The sequence below is a fragment of the Leopardus geoffroyi genome, chromosome D4 (assembly GCF_018350155.1).
Source record: "Leopardus geoffroyi isolate Oge1 chromosome D4, O.geoffroyi_Oge1_pat1.0, whole genome shotgun sequence".
Classification (NCBI taxonomy): Eukaryota; Metazoa; Chordata; class Mammalia; order Carnivora; family Felidae; genus Leopardus; species Leopardus geoffroyi.
The window spans coordinates 88,283,992-88,305,596 of record NC_059342.1 but is presented as its reverse complement, the minus strand read 5'-3'; the positions used below and the strand labels follow the sequence as shown (position 1 = coordinate 88,305,596).

Here is a 21,605-nt window from a genome sequence, read left to right as displayed (position 1 = left end):
AGCCGGAATCGGACGCTTAACGGACTGATTCTTTAACTTCCATGCAAGGAGGCCGGGTCAACGTGTGAACTTCTTCATGGGCAGTTAGCTGTGGCCAAGGAGCTCCTTGAGATGGAACGCTGATGACCAATATGTCTCCTTTCGAGCTTTCCCTTTTGGCTCCCCTCTTACTGGGTTTTAAAGTTTATTGTAAGAGAGAGAGTGAGAGCAAGTGGGGGAGGGGCAGAGAGAGAGAGAATCCCAAGCATGCTCCGCACGGTCAGTGCAGAGCCCAATTCAGGGCTCGAACTCCTGAACCGTGAGATCGTGACCTGAGCCCAAATCTAGAACTGGACGCTTAACCGACTGAGCCACCCAGGCGTCCCTCCCCCGACTCTTATTAGTGAGTGATCTTATTTATTTTTGAAAAGAGGACTCTTAAAAACACGGCAAAATGGGATCTTTTCCCCTTTCTGGTGACGGCAGCGGTTGGCGGAAGGAGCGGAACAGAGCTGGGACTCGCATCCAGGTCTGCTGGTGTCACATCTAGGGGCCTTTGACATAGCGGCAACATCCTATCTGCCCAAAGGGATGATTTAGAATTTACAGGATTACTGCTGGATCTCATTACTGCCTAGAGCGTGTTTCCAAGTTCGGTTTGGAATGCTACTGGAAAATTATTTCTCCTCTAGATTTTGCTACGTTTGAGTAGACGAGTCTCTCACGAGAGTCTGCACGGTAAAAAATAGCTCCTTATGCAAAAGGTGTTTCCTTCCTATTTCGTCAAGATTTGAAAGGAAGGTAGTAAGAAGGAAGGAAGTAGAGGGAGAGATGGTCGTCTTGGGGGGGCGTTTCAGAGTGAGCCAGCTAGTGGATCTTTAAGTCTTAAGGTCCTTGGTTGTAAAATAGGACACGTGCTGTTCGTGTGTTTAGGAGAAAAGATGGGTTTTATGCCGCCCTGTCCGCATCTACCCATGTTCCCATGTTACTTGCAACTCTCTCACAGTGTTGAAAAAAAATTATTTTTAACATTTATTTCGTTTTGAGAGACAGAGAGAGATTGAGCCCCAGTTGGGGAGGGGCAGAGAGAGAGGGAGACACAGAACCCGAAGCGGGCTCCAGGCTCCGAGCCGTCAGCACAGAGCCCGACGTGGGGCTCGAACCCACGAACTGTGAGATCATGACCTGAGTCGAAGTTGGACGCTTCACCGACAGAGGCGCCCCTCCCCCTCCTCTTTTTGAAGAGGGGAGTGCTAGGATTCATTTATTAGTTGTCAATATTGTGTAGAATGTTACCAAAACTCTGGATTAGAGAACAAAAACTCGGGGCGTCTGGGTGGCTCAGTTGGTTAGGCGTCCGACTTCAGCTCGGGTCATGATCACACGGTTCGTGAGTTCGAACCCCGCGTCGGGCTCTGGGCTGACGGCTCGGAGCCTGGAGCCTGCTTCGGAGTCTATGTCTCCTCTCCCTCTCTGCCCCTTCCCTGCTCGCACTGTCTCTCTGTCTCAAAAATATATAAAGATTAAAAAAAAAAAAAAAAAGTTAAAAAAAACCCCAAAAACTTAAAGTTTTTTTTTTTAATTTTTTTTTTCAACGTTTATTTATTTTTGAGACAGAGAGAGACAGAGTATGAACGGGGGAGGGGCAGAGAGAGAGGGAGACACAGAATCGGAAACAGGCTCCAGGCTCTGAGCCATCAGCCCAGAGCCTGACGTGGGGCTCGAACTCACGGACGGCGAGATCGTGACCTGGCTGAAGTCGGACACTTAACCGACTGCGCCACCCAGGCGCCCCAAACTTAAAGTTTTTTTTTTTTTATAATTTTTTTTTTTCAACGTTTATTTATCTTTGGGACAGAGAGAGACAGAGCATGAACGGGGGAGGGGCAGAGAGAGAGAGGGAGACACAGAATCGGAAACAGGCTCCAGTCTCTGAGCCATCAGCCCAGAGCCCGACGCGGGGCTCGAACTCACGGACCGCGAGATCGTGACCTGGCTGAAGTCGGATGCTTAACCGACTGCGCCACCCAGGCGCCCCTTAAAGTTTTTATAAGAACCTCGTTTTTCCAAGTTTCCTTCTAGACATCATTTATAGACATAAAAGATATTGATATGCATATAGAGAGACAGATATGGGTGTATATATAATATCTATATAAGAATATATAACATTTAAGCATATGAGTCCTATATAGATATAATTTATATTTTTATTTATTCTCCATTTAACATCATAAGCAGTTTCCACTTTCGTACGCGAAAACATACAATTTTCATAATTAGAATTGTAGTGGCTATGTATCATTCTAATGCTATTGTATACTCAATTAATTCTTTAATATTTGATCTATAGGCTATTACCGGTTTCTGATTACTTACTTATATAAACAGTACTGCAGCGAACTCATTACTTTAATAGCTGTTTGGTGTGGGGGGGTGGAGATCGTTTCTCCCAGCTAAATTCCCAGAAAGAGAATACGAGGTCAAAGCGTATGTGGTTTACGGTTCTCGATTAAGCTTCGGTCACTTACAAGAGTAACGGTCTTTAACAGAAGTAAATACACTCTTGTTGGCGATTTCTGCACATCGCATCCAGTTAGCAGAGAACTTCAGAGGGATCGTTTGGGGCAGCTCCAGCTTTGAGGCTGTCGCAGGGTTATCCACAGCGGTCACCACTAACCGCGTAAGAGGGATTTATGGAGATTTGTTGCCCCAGAAGGGGAGTCAGGAGGTTCCGGCCAACATTGACTGGAACCTCGAAGTAAACTTCTCCCAGCAGGTGGAAAGTATGGTTCATTACAAAATACTGGCCAGGAGCAGAATCGCTTTTTGGCAGTGGTTATCTGAAGAGTTCTAGAGGCAACAATTATACAGCACCTTCAGTGACTCACTAAAATGTTTAGAAACTCCGAGAGTTCTTACAAGATGCCGCATTACGTAGAGTTGACCAGTAAATTTTTTTTCCCCCCGCTGAGGTTTCAGGGATGTTTAAAAACGGATACTAGAAGATAACATTCCTCTTGAAGTTAGGTATTGGGTAGGTCCTATTTAGAAACCGAGGGAGGGACTTAGTTTCCTACAAGGCAGTTTTGTAGCACTATGTTTAGAACATGTTTTTATGAGCGATTACGGCAAAGAGACAGAAGGAAAGCGAAAAATGAAAGGAACGTACGTATGTGATCATCTAATTACAAATCTATCTCTGATCCCTTTGGTCCTGTCGAGATGCAACTTTGGGTACTGTGTTAGGAGATTTTAGATTTCGTGGCCTGGGAGAGGAGCATCGTTCCCAATAAGAGTTCCTCCTTCCTGGGGTTACCTCTTTTATTTAAATAAATCCAAAAGCGAGGAGCCCTAAAGAAGTTGTTGGTCTTTCGCAAGGTCATGCTGATACGACACCCACTGGTAGCCCCTGGTCTAATGGATCGCTAGAAGGTGTATTTTGTTTTGTTTTGAAGGAACACGTGATCGTGGCATTCTGTTCATCAAGGGCCTGTCACCACTGTGGTTCTGTCACCCGCAGAACCGTAGACAGTCTGTCCTGTCATTTATGGCGTAGCATAGCTAGTTATCAGGGCACTGAAATTCTGTTCTCACTGAAATTCAGATTCCATAGATCTGAAGTGCAACGCTGGGTTCTGGGTTTCTCCCTCGGGAGCTGGAATGACACCTTCTTTTTCTTCTGAGACCGGGAATTACTTGACTGATGTTTTGTGTCCCAACTGACTCTCCTCTATCCAGGCACCTGCTTGTCACCTCCCGCCATGTGCCCGATGCAGCATCCCCCCCCCCCCCACCAGTGCGCCAAGGAAAGAGGGGGTTCTGGAGCCCAGCAGCACTGGGAGTGATGCCCCAGGGCTGTGGGAGGCGGTGGCCCATGTATCCCATCCAGAAAGAAACTTTGGATCCCCGAAACTCCTTTTTATCACACCCCATTCCAATCTGCATTTCCTCCAGTCAGTCAGTGGCACTCCTTTTTAACCTAGTTGTTCTGGCCACCTTCGCACCCCATCTTCTGTAGAGTAGCAGGTCCTGTGATCGGCTCTACCTTCAGTAAATGTCCTCAATCCAAACCCTTCTCAACCCTCGTCCAGTCCCTCGTCGTCTCACCCGGAGGAGTGCTCCAGGCTTCCCGACTCCCCCCTCGGCTTCCGGGCTCGCCCCGTGGTCCGTGGCACAGCTCCCCATCTCCACCTGTACCCCCGGTCCCTCTGCTGCACCTGCCACATTCGGAACATTCTCCACACGCCAGGGAGTCCGTGCCACCCTGTGGTGGCATAGAGCAGACCACGTCCTGGTGGCTTTCCCTCACGCTAATGTGGCTTTGGAAGCTGTCCTTGGTCCAGCCGTCGCCTGCTTCGGCCTTATCTGTCATCTCCGTCTGGTCACATTGGCATCAGCTGTTCCGTGAACACATCCAGCCCTCTCCCACCTCAGGGCATCTCCATTGCTGTTCCCGCTGCTCGCAAGGGTGTTTCCCCGGACCTCTGCAAGTCCGCTCCTACACTTTGTTCAAGAAACCTCATCCAGGGGCACCCGGGTGGCTCAGTCGGTTAAGCGTCCGTCTTCGGTTCAGGTCATGATCTCACGGTTCGTGGGTTCGAGCCCCGCGTCGGGCTGTATGCTGACCATTCGGGGCCTGGAGCCTGCTTCGGATTCTGTGTCTCCCTCTCTCTCTGCCCCTCCCCTGTTCACACTCTGTCTGTGTCTCTCTCAAAAATAAATAAACATTAAAAAAAGAAAGAAAGAAACAAACAAACAAACCTCATCCAGACCTCTCTATCTAAAATGCCGCTGTGCCCACACCCCCACCTCATCCCCTTTTCTCTTCCTCTGTGTTTACTAGTTTTCACGAGGACAGCAGCACCCTGCGCATCTGGGCATGCAGTTAGCACATGTGGGCTGAATGACTGAATCCCACTGTAAGAGCTTTTAGCCTTTTCAGGGAAGGATCACTGCCCCTAAAGTCCCGCCCCTGGTCACCCTGGCCCTCTGTTGGGCGATCCTCCTTGTCTGGGTCTGGAAGTAACAGAGGTATACCCCGGGAAGAGGTCAAGGCAGGGCCGTGTCTCATCGGCTGCTTAAGATCATCCTGAGAGTTAATCAGGGGGGGCACCTGGCTGGCCCAGCCCATAGAGCATGCTGTCGATCTCGGGGCTGTGAGTTCAAGCCTCACGTTGGACGTGGAACTTACTTAAAAAAAAAAAAAAAAAAAAGTTAATCGGATTCTTCAGCACAATTAGGATTTTTTTTTTTTTTAATTTTTTTTTCAACGTTTATTTATTTTTGGGACAGAGAGAGACAGAGCATGAACGGGGGAGGGGCAGAGAGAGAGGGAGACACAGAATCGGAAACAGGCTCCAGGCTCTGAGCCATCAGCCCAGAGCCCGACGCGGGGCTCGAACTCCCGGACCGCGAGATCGTGACCTGGCTGAAGTCGGACGCTTAACCGACTGCGCCACCCAGGCGCCCCCACAATTAGGATTTTAAGGAACATGAAAGAAAGAGTTGTCCTGAAGAATAGGTAAAAAAGCCTTCTGGAGTCCCGGTACCTTGTGCACGAGGAGCATTCTGGGTAGCAAAAGCCAGCATGAGAATGACAGGAACAGCGGGGTGAAGGCACATGGGGAGAAGGAGTGAAGGGAACTTGGCCGCAGGACGGTGAGCGGGGTCCCCTGCCCGGTGCCCAGATGGCCTGGGGGGGAGGATGGGGGGAGTTAAGCAGCTAAGCATGATGCTGGGAGGCAGGCGCTTGAGGAACTTGAAACAAATTCACTGAGAAGGTTGTTTGTATTCTGAATGTGTCGGGGGAAATAGACCTTCCCGAATCATTCCTCTTTATTTAATCATCTGACCATTCTGCATAAATCAGAATGCGACTCCCATCACATCCCGAACGCTCCCAGGTTTGTGGCTTGGGATTGAAGTGAGGGGGTGAAGGGCTCCCTCGGGCAGGGCTGAAGGTGGTTGAGTTTCCCCTGCAGCCCGCATCCATGGCTCCCCTTGGCCACACAGATTCGTAGCTGTGTTCATTAATCCCGAGTCGGGCTTCGAAGCTGTTAGTGTTCAGACCCACCACGCTGTGGGTTTTGAGGAAATTATAATATTTGTCCCAGGCATATTTGCTGCAAGCTGCTTTTTTTCGTTGGCCTTTTCAAGTCTTTGTATTCCTTTGTTTTCATCTGTGGAATCTGAGTTTTATTTAAAATTCCAGATGGTTGACTGTCCTCAATTGAGTGTTTATGCTTTTTTTTTTTCCACTTTTTTTTTTTTTTGGAAGTGACTGTTCTCAGATCAGTGCTATATTTTGCTTTTTTGTGGAGTTTTAAAAATTAACGGTCTATTATATATAAATCTAGTAAAAAAGAGCAGCTGCTGTACCTAATTGTGGGGTGTGAATAATAGACATTCTCACAGCCTAATGATGATCTCTTGCAGCGCAGCAAAACTTTCTTGGAAGCTCTGTCATTGAAGTTTTTCTTTAAGTTTGTGGTTGTTTATTTTAGGTTCCCTGTGATTCTTATCTTAGCTGCCCCTGGTCCCTGGGAAATTTCTAACAGCAACAACAACAAAAATTGGAAGGATGGTTTTTATTTGTATAGATTTTATCTGTATATAGTTTTTAAATTGTTTCTTAATGTTTATTTTTTTGGGGGGGGGTGGTGAGAAGCATGAGTGCGGAAGGGGCAGAGAGAAAGGAAGACACAGAATCGGAAGCAGGCTCCAGGCTCTGAGCTGTCAGCACGGAGCCTGACGCGGGGCTCGAACCCACAAACCATGAGATCATAACCTGAGCCGAAGTAGGACGCTGAGCCGACTGAGCCACCCAGGCGCCCCTTATCTGTATATTTTTAAGGTTCAACCAGAAAGGGGAAAGGAAGTTTAGTTGCCACCTGCCGTACCATCAGGCATTTTTAAAAGTCTGTTATCACCTTGGAAGAGACACAAAAGCATCTTGCCTCCAGCAGAAAGTCAGGAGCATCTCTCTGGGTCTCTAGAGATGGCATTTCCTGTCTTCTCTGGCGATAGGAGAACAGCGCCCTGGTGACTTCACTCTGTAGCTCCAAAAGACCTATTCTCTTTTTCTAGAGAACAATTCCTCTTTCTTTAGCGCTTGGAGGCACACTTTTTAGATACACAGTTGCTCACTGTCCTGGGAAGAAATGCTTTGCCATTGTTTGCGAAGAAACAACAAACCCATCTGGCAAGCTGGTTTGTTTGTTTACCTTTGTTCCTGTTAACTAGCCTTTCGGATCGAAGGAGGGGACGGAGCGCTGGCCGCAGATGAACCACTGGTAGGTGGCCGTCCGCTCAGGACGGTCAGGAGGGCTCCGGTATCACCCGCCAACTTCCCAAGGGCTCAGCACCACGTCTTTTTGTGTGTGTTGTAGCCACAGATGAGTTTTGGAGGAACATATTGCCAGGAAAGAAAGATTAGGAGGGAAATCACTGACACCTCGATTTTTCCTTGTGTCGCTGGAAACCTTAGGGTCTCAAGTGTAGTTCTCAGATGATTTTTTGTTTTAACGTGTTATTTTGTATTTGAGAGAGTTAAAGAGAGAGAGAGAGAGCACGAGCAGGGGAGGGGCAGAGAGACTGAGACAGAATCCGAAGCAGGCTCCATGCTCCTAGCTGTCAGCGCAGAGCCCGATGCGGGGCTCGAACTCACAACCGTGAGATCACGACCTGAGCCGAAATCGGGAGTCGGAAGCCCCCCAGGCACCCCTGGAATAAATTCATATTTATTATCAGATATTAAGTGGAGGGGTGGTAAGAACATTCACTGTATGGGTTTTCAATCAAAATCAGCCCTCATGCTCCCAGAATGTGACTTTTTTTGGAGCAGGGGGCGGCGGGGGGTGGGGGGGGACACCTGTTGCCTTCAGAGAAGACGCCTTTGATGTTAAAGCCGAGTCAACCTTTCCCGGCAGCGCCTGTCACTTTTCCCGTGTTCTTGTGTGTGCATTTCCTCTCTCCGCCCAGGACGGGCCTCGTGTTTTGGTAGAAACGTTCATGTCGAGAGCATGAACCCAGACTCCAGCTCGGTTCCCTTTCATCCCTGTGTCTGTTAACGAAACCTGAGAAGTGAAACCCCCCCGGGGGGCCCCCCTCTTGGATTCCTAAATTTCTGGATGGAGAAGAGTTGCCTGAAAAGGGAGCTTAAAACCGAGAAGCGTGGCCTCGAAAGAGAGACAAGGAAGGAGTCCCTTATAAAAGAGCCAGAATCTGATTTTGTCTCCTCCTTCCTGTCCTCCCCAGTCCTCAGTCCTCCTTTGTGACTCAGCCCGGCCCTAGGCTCTGACTAGGAGAGATAAACTCGGAGGGGGAGGGTGGGGGGGGGAGGGGGGGCCTCCGCCATCAGTCTGCTTTCAACCTGCCTTCTGGCCACGACATTCCCCACCTTGTCTGTCAGAACATAGACGGCACATTCAAGCCCAGTCATTCCAGGAAGGTTGTTCAGTAGCAGGAAGGTTTACCTGGCTGCGGAGAAGGTTCAGGAAAGGCACTAAGAGCTAGTGCCGAACCCCGGGGGCCAGTCAGGGTGGGGAGCTGCTGCGGTCCCCTCCGTCCCAGGGGGCGGGGGTTCCTGACCGGAGCCGTGGCCTCGGTCGAGGACCCAGCCAACCCAGAATTTCTCAGCGAGAGGACCTTCAGATACACCTAAATTCCCCGCCCTCCGATGCACCAGAACGTCTGTGGCAAATCTGACAGGACCGGAGGGCCCGGGAGGCCGTGTGTGGTCCATATCCCCGGGTCAGCCGCTGGGGACACAGGGGACAGATCTGGGAAATTCCCACCACATTGACGAAGTCAGTGACGTCACAGCTGAAGGAGATTACAGGATTTAGGAAACGCTGGTGATTTGGGGCCACGGGATAAAAAGGACCTCAGTTTCTTAACATTTCTATGTATTTCTGGTCTTTCCTTGGGATCTCGTCTCCTTTGGAGATCTTGTCCAGGCTGTGGCTCTAACCACCCACGTGATGCTGGTGACGTCCACGCTGATCTTTTTAGCGTTGACCCTTCCCTGAGCTCACACTCGGCCATCCAGCTCCCCGGTAGGCTCTCCACTTGGGGGTGTCTTAGAATGTCAACCTAACAAAGCTAAAACTGTCTGACTCCAATACCCCCCTCCTAAAGCTCAGACCAGCAATCTTGGAGTCAACCCTGAAACTTCCGTACCTCCACTCACATCTGATCCTGGGGTTTTCCTGACACCTGGCAAGGACACCTAGAGTCTGACCCCCGCTCACCACCTACGCTGCTGCCCTGTGGTCCAAGTCTCCCGTCTCCCGGGTTGGAGACAGACCTGGAACCTTCCTTCACAACATGGCGCCTCTATGTGACCCATGGTTCCCCGGCTCATTCAGACCCAAAACCTACGAGCCTCTACACAGGCTGGCCCTTTCTTCTCTGACCCCGTTTCCTGATAGTGCCTGAGGCTTACCCCTGCTCTAGCCCTCTGGGGTCCTTAGTGGTCAACACAAGGCACGTACCTGCCACGGGGCCTTGGCAGAGAGCAGGGGGCTGAACTTACTTTTCAATCTAAGAAGATCTAAGTAGTGGAAACATTCATCTACACAAATGTTTGCAGGGGCATTATTCCTGGTAGCCCCAAACTGGGAAAACCCTCACGTTCGTCAACTGTGAATGGAGAAACAAAATCGGTGTATGCCCATACAACGGAGTGTCACTGGGCAGTAAAAAAGAGAGAAAGGACTGAGACCCACGTGACAACGTGCATGAACCTGGAAGACGTTCTGCCTGGTGAACGTTACGTGCTAATGGAAGCCATTGTGCCAGTCACAAAAGACCTCACGGCCTAGGATTCCATTCATAGGAAATAAGCCAGAGCGGGCAAATTTATGGAGACGTCAGGTAGAGTAGCGGTTGCCCAGGGCTGAGGGGGGGAGGGGGTGTGACGTGTTAGGCGTTCAGGCTGTCCTTCTGGGGTGATAAAATGTTCTCAGACTGTGGTGATGGTTGCACAATTCTGTGACTGCACCAGTGAGCGCTGAGTTGTACAACTCCAACGGGCGAATCGTGTGCTCTGTGAATTCTCAAAGCAGCGGAAAAGTAAAGGTCTCCGTGGTCGCTGTCCTAGTGAACATTCCTGCCCTTTTCACGAGTGTTGCGCGTGGGTCTGAGAATTCGGGATTCTCCTACCTGAAGTTTGAGGGGGAAACTCTGTGACTGTGTTTTCATTTCCCCTTTATTTTTTATTTATTTATTTTTTAATGTTTCATTGATTTTTGAGACAGAGCATGAGCAGGGGAGGGGCAGAGAGAGAGGGGGGACACAGAATCCGAAGCGGGCTCCGGGCTCCGAGCCGTCAGCACAGAGCCCGACGCGGGGCTCGAACTCACAGACCGCGAGATCATGACCTGAGCCGAAGTCGGACGCTTAACCAGCTGAGCCACCCAGGCGCCCCTCCCCTTTATTTTTTAAGTCTTCCATTTCTTTGGAGTGCACTAGAGATTCAGTATTTCAATACGGTTTAGGGGGCGCCTGGCTGGCTCAGTAGGCAGAGCACGCGACGCGGGATCCCAGGTTCAAGCCCCCCGTTGGGCGTGGAACCTACTTAAAACAAGAAATTAAATATGATTTGAGTTGATGATTTTTTTTTCCCCTCAGGTGTGACCCTGAGAAAGAGGGGGTGCTAATCACTGTGCGTTTTCTGTTTCCAGTACTTTCACGATGGGCGGAAGGCACAACAGCACATAGAGATCTGCTGGAAGCAACTCGAATCAGTAAGTGGAGGAGAAACGGCTTTAGGTTTCCTAAATGTGAACGCGCGCTCGAAGCGATCAGTGAGCGCGAAACAAAAACGCCCAAGACACGCCTTCAGAGATCTTCCAGTTTGAATTGGATTTGTTTGTAGGCACCCTTAGGGAGACTAGGATGTTGAGCCCCAAGAGCTCACGTAGAGTGTTTTTCTTAAAAAAGAAAAAAAAAAAAAAAATCACACGCAAAGAACAAAGGGGAGATGGGTTTGGGTGGAAATAAATGCAGCTGTTGGGGTAACTTATTGAAATCGTCACAAATCAGCTCAGAGGAAGGAGAAAGCTCTTTGGGGGATGGAGATGAAATGATACCCTCGCGTAGGCATCTCGCGGTTGCATTAACACCTGCTCTCCTGCCACCACTCGCCCCTGCTTTCAGAGTAAAAGGCGATTTGAACGTGACTGCAAAGAGGCGGACAGGGCACAGCAGTACTTTGAGAAGATGGACGCCGACATCAATGTCACCAAAGCAGACGTTGAGAAGGTGAGGTGACAGTGAGAGTCTTTCACTAATTCCCTTATCTGGGCCTGGAGCCTCTCCTCCCCAGGCTGCCTGTCTCCAAGCTCTCCTTTCCGACGGCACCGCAAAAGGCCACCCACCCTGGGATCAGTGCTTTCCGTTTTGTGTCACCTGTCGTGGGGGCCAGAAGCCCTGACTTTTTGGGGCGTCTCCGGTGTGCCGATCGGGGGCAGTTGGCCGAATTGTGTAGTCCCCAGGATGGTGACGCGGAGACTCAGCCTGGGAGCGGCTCGCAGCAGGGTGGTTTCCGGAGGTTGTGGCTTTTCCCTTCATGGCTTTTCAAAGAACAAGTCCACCCCTTTAAAAGCCAGAGCACAGGGCTGCAGAGCCATCTGGAAGAGATTGGCTGCCTCTGATGCTTCGGTTTGGGAGATAAAGGGCCTGGAGGGCCGGCCTGCCTTGCAGTGGATTCATTCCGGTTGTTAGCAGGTTGTAGCTGAGGGCTGGCATCTGGGCGTCCCCGACTTGTGTCGCAGTTAGGAAGGTGATAAAGCTCGCACTGTACCTTCTTGTGGTCCCATACGTGTTTTTCCCTAGAAGCGGAGTTTTCTTTTCCGAAGAGTCATCAATACAGGGTAAACAGCGTGAGGCTGGTAAATGGCTGTATTCATCCCATGACCGCCCAGGGCCGTTTTGGCATCCTCAGCCTGCTGCTTTCTGTGGGGAGAAGCCTGGCATTTTCATAGGTTTCTTTCACTTTTGCCAGATTCGTGGGAGACGAGTTTAGTTGGAAAATAGCGTGGATGATTTAGTTATTGGTCTAGGTCTGCCAGATGCCTGGCTTAAAGCCTAGGTATTTATCACCCTGCCTTCCTTGAAAATTGACGAAGATATTAAAATATGTAGTCTCAATGTCTGTATTTGAGCCCGAGTGTGGATACTTTACCAAAAGATATTAATGTGCTGATAAAGTAACCATAAAGTACCGTAGGTTTGTCATAAATTCCTATTAAATAGCCAGCTCCCCAAACTGTTTAAAATGGGACTCAGTTGAAATCGTTTGGGGGCTAAATGAGGTACGTCAGTATAGGGGTAGCGTACCTCGCAAAGACATGCCCCTTCTTTATCAAATGTTTTGTTAGCCTAAATGTTAAATCAGAGTGAATTTTACTCATTTAAAGATCTTCTTAAAAGAAAATTACTTTTATGGGGCGCCTGGGTGGCTCAGTGGGTTAAGCATCCGACTTCGGCTCAGGTCATGATCTCACGGTCCGTGAGTTCGAGCCCCGCATCGGGCTCTGTGCTGACAGCCTGGAGCCTGCTTCAGGTTCTGTGTCTCCCTCTCTCTGTCCCCTGCTCCCGCTCTGTGTCTGTCTCTCTCAAAAATAAATACAGATTAAAAAAAAGAAATACAATCTTATTGATGCCTTTGAAGTCTGTCCCTAACTTCATGCCCCTGATCCTCACCCTAGAGGTGCCCTTTATCCTTAATTCGGTGTTAATCACCTCCTTGCTAATTGTCCCAGCTTTGCCACGGGGGTACGTATCTCCGAAGAGTATATTTATAATTTTGCTTCTTTTTCACCATTGTATAAACAAAAATCATATTTTCATTTATTTCCTTCATTCTTGATTGTTTTTTCGTTCGGCGTGATGTTCTTAATTCACATGGACTATGTAGAACATCTGACTTTTATATATTAATTACATTAATGTTAGAGCCAGATGCCTTGCTAAATTCTCTTTGTATTTCTACTTTGGAGTGTGCGTGTGTGTGTGTGTGTGTGTGTGTGTGTGTGTGTGTGTGGAGACAGGCCTATCACCAGCAAATAATGACAGCTTTATTTCTTTTTCAACCCTTATGCCTTTTATTTATTTTTCTCATCTTGCTCTGTTGGTCATGAGCACCATTATGCTGGTAAAAGCGATTATTGTCGACTTCTTTATCTCGATTCTTGAGTGTGAAGAGAGTACTTCAAATAATTCTCCATTAAGCATGATTTTAATATATACACGTTATCAGGCTAAGGGAGTCCCTTCTTTTCCTGTTTTACCATGAGGTTTTTTCACCGTGACTTCATGTTGAATATCATCAGATACTTTTTCTGTTTCCTTGAGTCCATCAATGCGATAAATTACCTGAGTCAGTTTTCTTATATTGAACCAAATTAGCATTCTTGTGACGAACCCAACTAGGTGATGATGTTTTGGGTTTGTTTTTTTTTTTTTTAATACGTTAGCTGAATTGGTTTTGTAAATATTTTACCTAAGAGTTTTGCATCTGTTTCCATTGAAATGGATCTATAATTTTCCTTTCCCGTCCGTCCTAGTTTGCTTTTCGAGCGTGTTGCTGGTTTGTTTGTTTTTCTATTTTCTGAAATAATCCATGGAAGTTGAAATTAATGTTTCTTGAACGTTTCATAATACTTCACCATGGGAAGTCTCCAACTACAGAGTCAATTCCTTCATCGTCTGCTTCCCCTTTGGTCAGTACTGGCAGATTGTGTTTTTCTAGACCTATTTCCACTTCATCCTGAATTTTCAAATTTATTGGCTTAAAAAAATTTTTTTATGTTTATTTATTATCGAGAGACAGAGACAGAGCACGAGCGAGGGAGGGGCAGAGAGAGAGGGAGACACAGAATCCGAAGCAGGCTCTGGGCTCCGAGCTGTCAGCACAGAGCCCGACGCGGGGCTGGAACCCGCGAACGGCGAGATCATGACCTGAGCCGAAGTTGGACACTCAACCGACTGAGCCACAGGCGCCCCTTAAATTTATTGGCTTAAAGTTGCCCATAATATTCTCTCACCTTAGTTTTGCTGCCTGTGCTGTTGTGCCCCCTTATTTACTCCTAAAATTGTTTATTTATATCTCTGGGGTTTTTTTTTTTGGAGGACCAGCATTCCAGATCATTTTTACCCGCATTTTCCAAGAACCCGAAATCGATCATCATGGAGCTTCCTTTGTCTATTTGTAGTTTCTATTTCATCTAGTTTCTTTTTCTTTTTCTTCTTCCTCTTCTGTCAGTGTCTTTGGATTTATTCTCCTCCCCTTCCAGAAATTTCTTTCTTCGGTTGTTTATGTCATTACAGTTTTTCATCTTTTCTTTTTTTTTTTTTTTCGTTTTTTTAAAATGTGTGTTTATTTGGTTTGTTTGTTTTTATTTTTGTTTTTGAAAGAGAGCACGCAAACAGGAAGGGGGCAGAGAGAGAGGGAGACACAGACTCCGAAGCAGGCTCCAGGCTCCGAGCTGTCAGCACAGAGCCCAACACAGGGCTCGAACTCACAAACCACGAGATCATGACCTGAGCCAAAGTCAGACGCTCAACCGACTGAGCCACCCAGGCGCCCCTTTCTTCTTTTCTAATATGGGCATTTAAGTAATACATTTCCCATTTACATATGATTTTGTGTGTAACCCACAGATTTTGATATGAAGTATCATTATTGTTCATTTCCAGATACTTTTCATTTCCTTTACTATTATTGAATCTCTCCTATGATTTATTTGGAAGCCTATTTTAAAATTTCCCACTGTATGACGTAGTTAAACTTCTCTTCGATAAGTCCAGTACCTTTGATATTGATTTCTATAATCTAATTGCATCATTGTTCTGGAAACTCTGAGTTTGAGTCTTTGGTTTATTTGAGACTTGTTTTATGCCCCAGCGCATGGTCAGTTTTTATCAGTGTTCTATAAGTAATTGAAAAGAATATGTATTTTCCATCCCTACCTATTTACATTAGATCTAACTTGCTGATATGCAAATCCTCCCATCGTAAAGGATTCTTGTTGCCATTGGTTGTATCATTTCTTTGTGGGAGATATGTTACTTCTTTGTGCCTTACTTTTCTTGTCTGTAAAATGGAAACACAGAAGAACGGGATTCATGGGAATATTAACAGTGTTCGTATGTACAAGGGACTCAAAGCCATTCATGGCAGATCATAATGGTGGAAGGTTTGTCATTTACTCTTACTTTTTTTTCTTCTACCGTGAAGTTACCTTAGGAAAAAATAAATTTTAGGAGCGCCTGGCTGGCTTAGTCAGTAGAGCGTGCGACTCTGACTTGGGGACGGGAGTTTGAGCCCCATGTTGGGCATAGAGATTACTTAAAGAAATTAAATTTGGGCACCTGGGTGGCTCAGTTGGTTAAGCGTCCGACTCTTGGTGTTGGCTCAGATCTTGATCTGACGCCGGTGAGTTCGAGCCCCACGTCAGCGCTGGGCTGACAGCATGGAGCCTGCTTGGGATTCTCTCTCCTCTCTCTCTCTCTTCCCCTCCCCTGCCCTCTCTCTCTTTCTCAAAATAAATAAATAAACTTAAAAAAAAAAAAAACTAAAAAAAAAAAAAAGAAATTAAATAAATTAAAAAAAGAAAGCCTTTAAAAAAATAAATAAATTTTAGAATTGCAGTACCTTCAGTGTGTTTTAAGTTTTCATCCATGTGTGGTGAATTTCTTTCTGCCGTGATGCTTTATGCCTTAAAGTCTGTATTGCCTGATCTATGCTAGCTCTTTTGGTTAGCCATGGGGGGCACGGCGAGATTTCTTTTGAATCCACTCTGATGGTCTTTATCTTTCCCCTGGAGCGTTTGGATTCATGTGTATCATCTCATTTTGTTTTCTCTTTGTCTCGCTTTCTCTATGTTCCCTTACCTCTTGCCTTGACCCTCTTTGTTTCTTGCCTTCTCGCGCTTTGGAATTTTTGTTTTTTGTTTTACTTTCCTCATTCGGTCTTTCCCCTGGGCCATTTTGGAGATCTCATGTATTCTCTTCCTGTGCTTTCATTGGTTAGCCTAGACATTTGAACAGGGGTATTCAGCCTGAACTACAAAGTATATCGGAATTTTTAGCGATGTTTTCTCTTTTTTCTTTTAAAAAAATTTTTTTTAATGTTTATTTATTTTTGAAGGAGAGAGAGAGAGAGAGAGAGAGACAGAGTGTGAGCATGGGAGGGAAAGAGAGAGAGGGAGACACAGAATCAGAAGCAGGCTCCAGGCTCCGAGCCGTCAGCACAGAGCCCAACGCGGGGCTCGAACTCACGGACCGCAAGATCGTGACCTGAGCCGAAGTCGGACGCTTAACCGACTGAGCCACCCAGGCGCCCCAGTGATATTTTCTCACACAACCCTTTAACTAATCCAGCTCCCTTGTTGCCATTTATTTGTGAGTATTTTGGGTTCAATTACACAAGCTGGGCTTTGGTAATTTTTTTTTTTTAATTTTTTTTTTTTTCAACGTTTATTTATTTTTGGGACAGAGAGAGACAGAGCATGAACGGGGGAGGGGCAGAGAGAGAGGGAGACACAGAATCGGAAACAGGCTCCAGGCTCTGAGCCATCAGCCCAGAGCCCGACGCGGGGCTCGAACTCCCGGACCGCGAGATCGTGACCTGGCTGAAGTCGGACGCTTAACCCACTGCGCCACCCAGGCGCCCCTGGGCTTTGGTAATTTTATACAGTCCTATAAGTATGCTTTCCACTTTCTTTGTTCACTATTTTTTTTGTATCGGGGATCTTAATTCCTTCTTAATTCCAAAGGACATCCTTTAGAAATGCCATTAGCCAAGATTCATTGCAATAAAATCTCAGTGTTCGTTTGATTGGAATGGACTTCACTTCCCTCTCATCTCTGAAAGATGATTTCTCTATGTATACAATCCCAGGGTGATTGTATCTGGAGGAACCTAATTTTACCATCTTCTGGCTCTCATTTGTGTTGAGAAGTCACAAGGGATGAGAAGTCCGTGTAACTGTTAACCCTTTGAAGATCATGTCTGTTCTTCTTGCTGACTATGGAGATATTTTTGGTCTAAGTTCTTCGCTGAAATTTCACAATAACATATCTAGCTGTGAACTTCTTTTCTATCTTGCTTCTGATTCACTGAATTTATTGGCTCCAGATTGGAGTTTTCCCACACGTGCCTATCTGTCTTTCTTCTATTTCTTCTGGAACTCTGATGATAAGGTGCAAGTTAAAACTTCTACTTTGTATCCTCTTTGCCTGTGAAAGTGTATTTGTGTTTCTCATCTCTGTCTCTCTGTCTCTTCTGTGTCCCATGGAATTCCTTCAGATATAACTCTCATTTCACGAATTCTCTCTTACGCTGTGTCTAGTCTGCGGGTTCTCTAAGTTCAGGTGTTAATTTTGCTTTCCAGAAGTTCCTTCAGGCTGTATTTAAAATCTGTAGAGACATTTTGTTATTTTCTGGTGACGTTGTCACACTTTCACATCGTATGTTACTTCTTGAGACATAGTAAATGTACCAATTTTATATTCTCTTTTTGATTAATTTCAGCGTCTACTCTTTGCGGGCCTGATGCTTCAATTTGCTGTTTCTGCTCACTTGCTCACGGTGACTTGTTTCCCTGTGTATTTTTGTGATACAGACATTTCTTCTCTAATGCCATAAACGCATCGCCGCGAACCTTACGTTCTGCAAAAATACTGCTAAAAACAACAGACAGGGCTTCTGGGGGAAAATAGGCCTGGAAACTGATCTCTCAACAGTGAAGAGAACTTGGTACCCAGAGCTCCAACAGAAGAACAACTTTAGTAAAACTAGGCATCTGCACCGAGGATCACAGCCCTTGTCCTTCATGATGTAGGTCCTTAAGAGTAGTAGGACCTCCAGAGATATAGTTTTGGGCAGCATTCACTTCTTTTTTTTTTTTTCTTTTAATGTTTTATTATCCAGAGTTGAGAGAAAGGGAGGCAGAGTGTGAGCAGGGGAGGGGGAGAGAGAGAAAGAGAGGGAGACACAGAATCCAAAGCAGGTTCCAGGCTCTGAGCTGTCAGCACAGAGCCCGACGTGGGGCTCGAACCCACGAACCGTGAGATCGTGACCTGAGCTGAAGTCGGATCTCAACCAACTGAGCCACCCAGGTGCCCCTGGGAGCATTCACTTCTGATGAGATGCCTTTCATCAAACTCAAAAATCTGATCCACCAGATAGCTTTAGGTAGTTATCCATTATTTTCACATAGGCGGAAATATCTTCCCAGTAGATATTAATGTGCTGTGAAAAACGGCACGCAGACTAGCAAGGCTTTTATGTTATCCTCGCATCATTGCCCTGTATTTCAGTCCCATAAAAAGGTATAAATCACAGCAGAAAAACATGGGAGGTGTAGAATAGACTGTTTGATTTTGAATGTGTGTTCCTTGGAATTTTATCCATGGCCTAGCTTTTTTTTCTTTTCTTTTCTTTTCTTTTTTTTTTTTTTTTTTAATTTTCATCCAAATTGGGGCACCTGGGTGGCTCAGTCAGTTGAGCACCCAACTTTGCCTCAGGTCATGATCTCATGGTCTGTGAGTTCGAGCCCCGTGTCAGGCTCTGTGCTGACAGGTCAGAGCCTGGAGCCTGCTTTGGATTCTGTGTCTCCCTCTCTCTCTGCCCCTCCCCCGCTCATGCTCTGTCTCTCTGTCCTAAATAAATAAGTAAATAAGTAAATAAGTAAATAAATATTAAAGAATTTTTTTTTTTTAATTTACATCCAAATTAGTTAGCATCCAGTGCAACAATGATTTCAGGAGTAGATTCCTTAGTGCCCCTTCCCCATTTCGCCCATCCCCCCTCCCACCACCCCTCCCGTCACCCTCTGTTTGTTCTCCATATTTAAGAGTCTCTTCCGTTTTGTCCCCCTCCCTGTTTCTGTATTATTTTTGTTTCCCTTCCCTTATGTTCATCTGTTTTGTCTCTTAAAAGTCCTCATATGAGTAAAGTCATCTGATTTTTGTCTTTCTCTGACTGACTAATTTCACTTAGCACAATACCCTCCAGTTCCATCCACGTAGTTGCAAATGGCAAGATTTCATTCTTTTTGATGGCCGAGTAATGCTCCATTGTCTATATGTACCACATCTTCTTTATCCATTCATCCATCAATGGACTTTCGGGCTCTTTCCGTCCTTTGGCTGTTGTCGAGAGTGCTGCTATAAACATGGGGGTGCATGCGTCCCTTTGAAACAGCACACCTGTATCCCGTGGAGAAATGCCTAGTAGTGCCATTGCTGGGTCGTAGGGTAGTTCCATTTTTCGTTTTTTGAGGAACCTCCATACTGTTTTCCAGCGTGGCTGCACCAGCTTGCATTCCCAATGTATGGCCTAGCTTTAAAGTGGGTTCTCCAGGATGAGCTGGCATTCCCTGAGGTCACTCCCCAGCCGGGACTGCATTAATCTCAATTTGGGGGTTGAGGTCCACACATGCTGTATGAGTTCTGGCCCTTTCTGTGGCTCAGAAATTTCCAGGGTGATTGTTTTCTTTGCTTTTTGCCCTCAGGTCAGACCCCAGTTAGCTATGAACAGTGCAGTTCCTGGGGCCAGTTACGGGCTTTAGGACTTTCTGACAGGTCCTGGCCAAACTGAATTGTTCTCCTTGACTGTCTTAATATTTCCAAGGGCATGCTGTTTTTTCTTATCCTGAAGACCCCATTTTGTTATTTTTATGCAAGTCCCACTTACCTCCTCTCCGAGGATATGATAAATGATTTTAGCATCACAAACCTGAAGCGGGTAGAGCAGTGTCGAAATGTTGGAAATCGTGTCATTTTGCCCAAGAGGGGGACTTGGAACACTCTGATTTCCCCAAACACACAGCGATCTGCTCTCCTGTGTCACCAGCGAAGCCTCTTGTCAGTATCAAGCTGAAAGGAAGTAACGTGTCGCTTCTTGTCGCTGCGTAACGTCATTTCCCGTTGTGACTTCTGACGGTCTTTGAATCCGATATAAATGTCTTTCCCCCCGGTTTCCGCCCATGATTCAGTTACCCAATTGTGTTAGAAATAACTCACCCTCCCTCGTGCAGTGATCAGTTCTGCGACATTTGGAATGACAGCACTGCGTTTACAGAGAGGGAACCCTCCCCGGTAGAAGCAGAAGGGACTTCTGCACGTGGCTTCTGTGTTTGATGATAACAGGTGATGTGAACTCTAGGTACATGCATCTTCTAGATGACTTAGGATCTGGGTACGATGAGCCTGAATTTCGTCGTCGTCTTCTTCTTTTTTTTTTTTTTTTTTTGAAAAATAAAACGTCCCATGGTTTTCGCATGCGCTGTGTTCAGGTCACCTACATCTGTCCAAGTCTGCGTGGGGCATCAGTAGCCTTGTGCTTTGTGGTCAGCGTCAGCATGTGGGCAGATATTTAGTAATTTGCTTACAAGAAGCTCTGTGTTGTCCTCGAGGCACCCAGTCTAACTAGAAGTACATTTCTATGTATCAAATAGACATTAAAAATAAAAAAAAAGACCCCTGGTAGTTTTATCTCTGGGCAGGGGAATATATTTGGATGTGTGAGGATGCCGTGTTCCTCTGAGGAATGATGGGGGAAGGAAATCGCTCAATGGAATGGCTTTTGTTGGTGATGAAGCTCAAGGAAGGTCGTGGTCTCCTCTCCTTTGCCAAGATGCAGCGCTCAGGAGGTTTCGAACTTGAAGACTTAACGTGAGTTCTAGTGATTAGGAATTCGCTGATCCGGGTTGGTAAAAGAACCGATTTATGTTAGAATAGGTCGCCCTGGGGCTCGTGACCCACGCGCTTAAGTCGAAGCACCTCTTTTTTAACGAGGTGGAAAATATAGTCCCTACTGTCTCTTTTGTAATATTGAGGAGTCAGAGGGCTACAAGGGAACATGGAAAAATCAAACCCACAATGCCTCACTCAAATGTAGGATTCTCTGGTAAAACAATAGGAATAATAATTAAAATACATTGAGAGTAAGGCGAAAGGTATTCTGCCCCCTTCCCAGGCCCTCATGAGAGGTGGTCACTCTTGCCACTTGATACGTGTTCTAGAACGTTCACAATAGGTTTTTATTGGGGCGCCCGGCTGGCTCCCTTGGCAGGGCGTGCACGTCTTGATCTCAGGGTTGTGAGTTCAAGCCCCGTGTTGGCATAGAGCTTACTTTAGAAATAAATTAGTTTTTTATTGAGGTGACTTTAGATACAATAAAGTGGCCACATCTTAAGTGGACAACTCAATGAGTTTTTACGGCTATAGGAAACCATGCACCGCCAGCTAAGATAGGGGACGTCTCTAGAACCCCACAGGCTCCCTTGAACACTCCCCCATCCCAAAGGTAACTATCGTTCTGACCCCTATCATACGTTGGTTTAACCTGCTTCTGTACTTCGTACAAGGTATGCAACATATATCCTTCTGTCTGGCTTCTCTGACTCAACGTTGTGTTTCTGACCCTCGTATTTTCGTTGCCTGTGGTGGTCATTTGAGTTGCCCTTTCTCGGTCGCCATGTGATATTCCATGTGCGGACAGACCCCAGTGTGTATCCCTTCTCGCGTTCGGGGGCATCTGGGTTGTCTCCGTAGTGAGGCTACATTAAGAAGGAAGCTACCACGAGCCTCTCTAGACGTATCTTTGG

The 21,605-nt window shown here is 46.6% G+C and overlaps 1 protein-coding gene across 20 annotated transcripts in view; it reads left to right on the top strand.

The window, feature by feature from the left end:
- Positions 1-21,605, top strand: part of FNBP1 (formin binding protein 1) — a 145,236-nt gene that overhangs the window by 71,241 nt on the left and 52,390 nt on the right. For 15 of the 20 annotated variants that reach the window (XM_045469884.1, XM_045469891.1, XM_045469890.1 and 12 more), the window contains exons 5-6: positions 10,668-10,730; positions 11,143-11,247. The exons of the other annotated variants lie outside the window; for them this stretch is intronic. In XM_045469884.1, the coding sequence (XP_045325840.1) occupies positions 10,668-10,730; positions 11,143-11,247 (168 nt within the window). The remainder of the gene's footprint in view (positions 1-10,667; positions 10,731-11,142; positions 11,248-21,605) is intronic. 20 annotated transcript variants of the gene reach the window in all.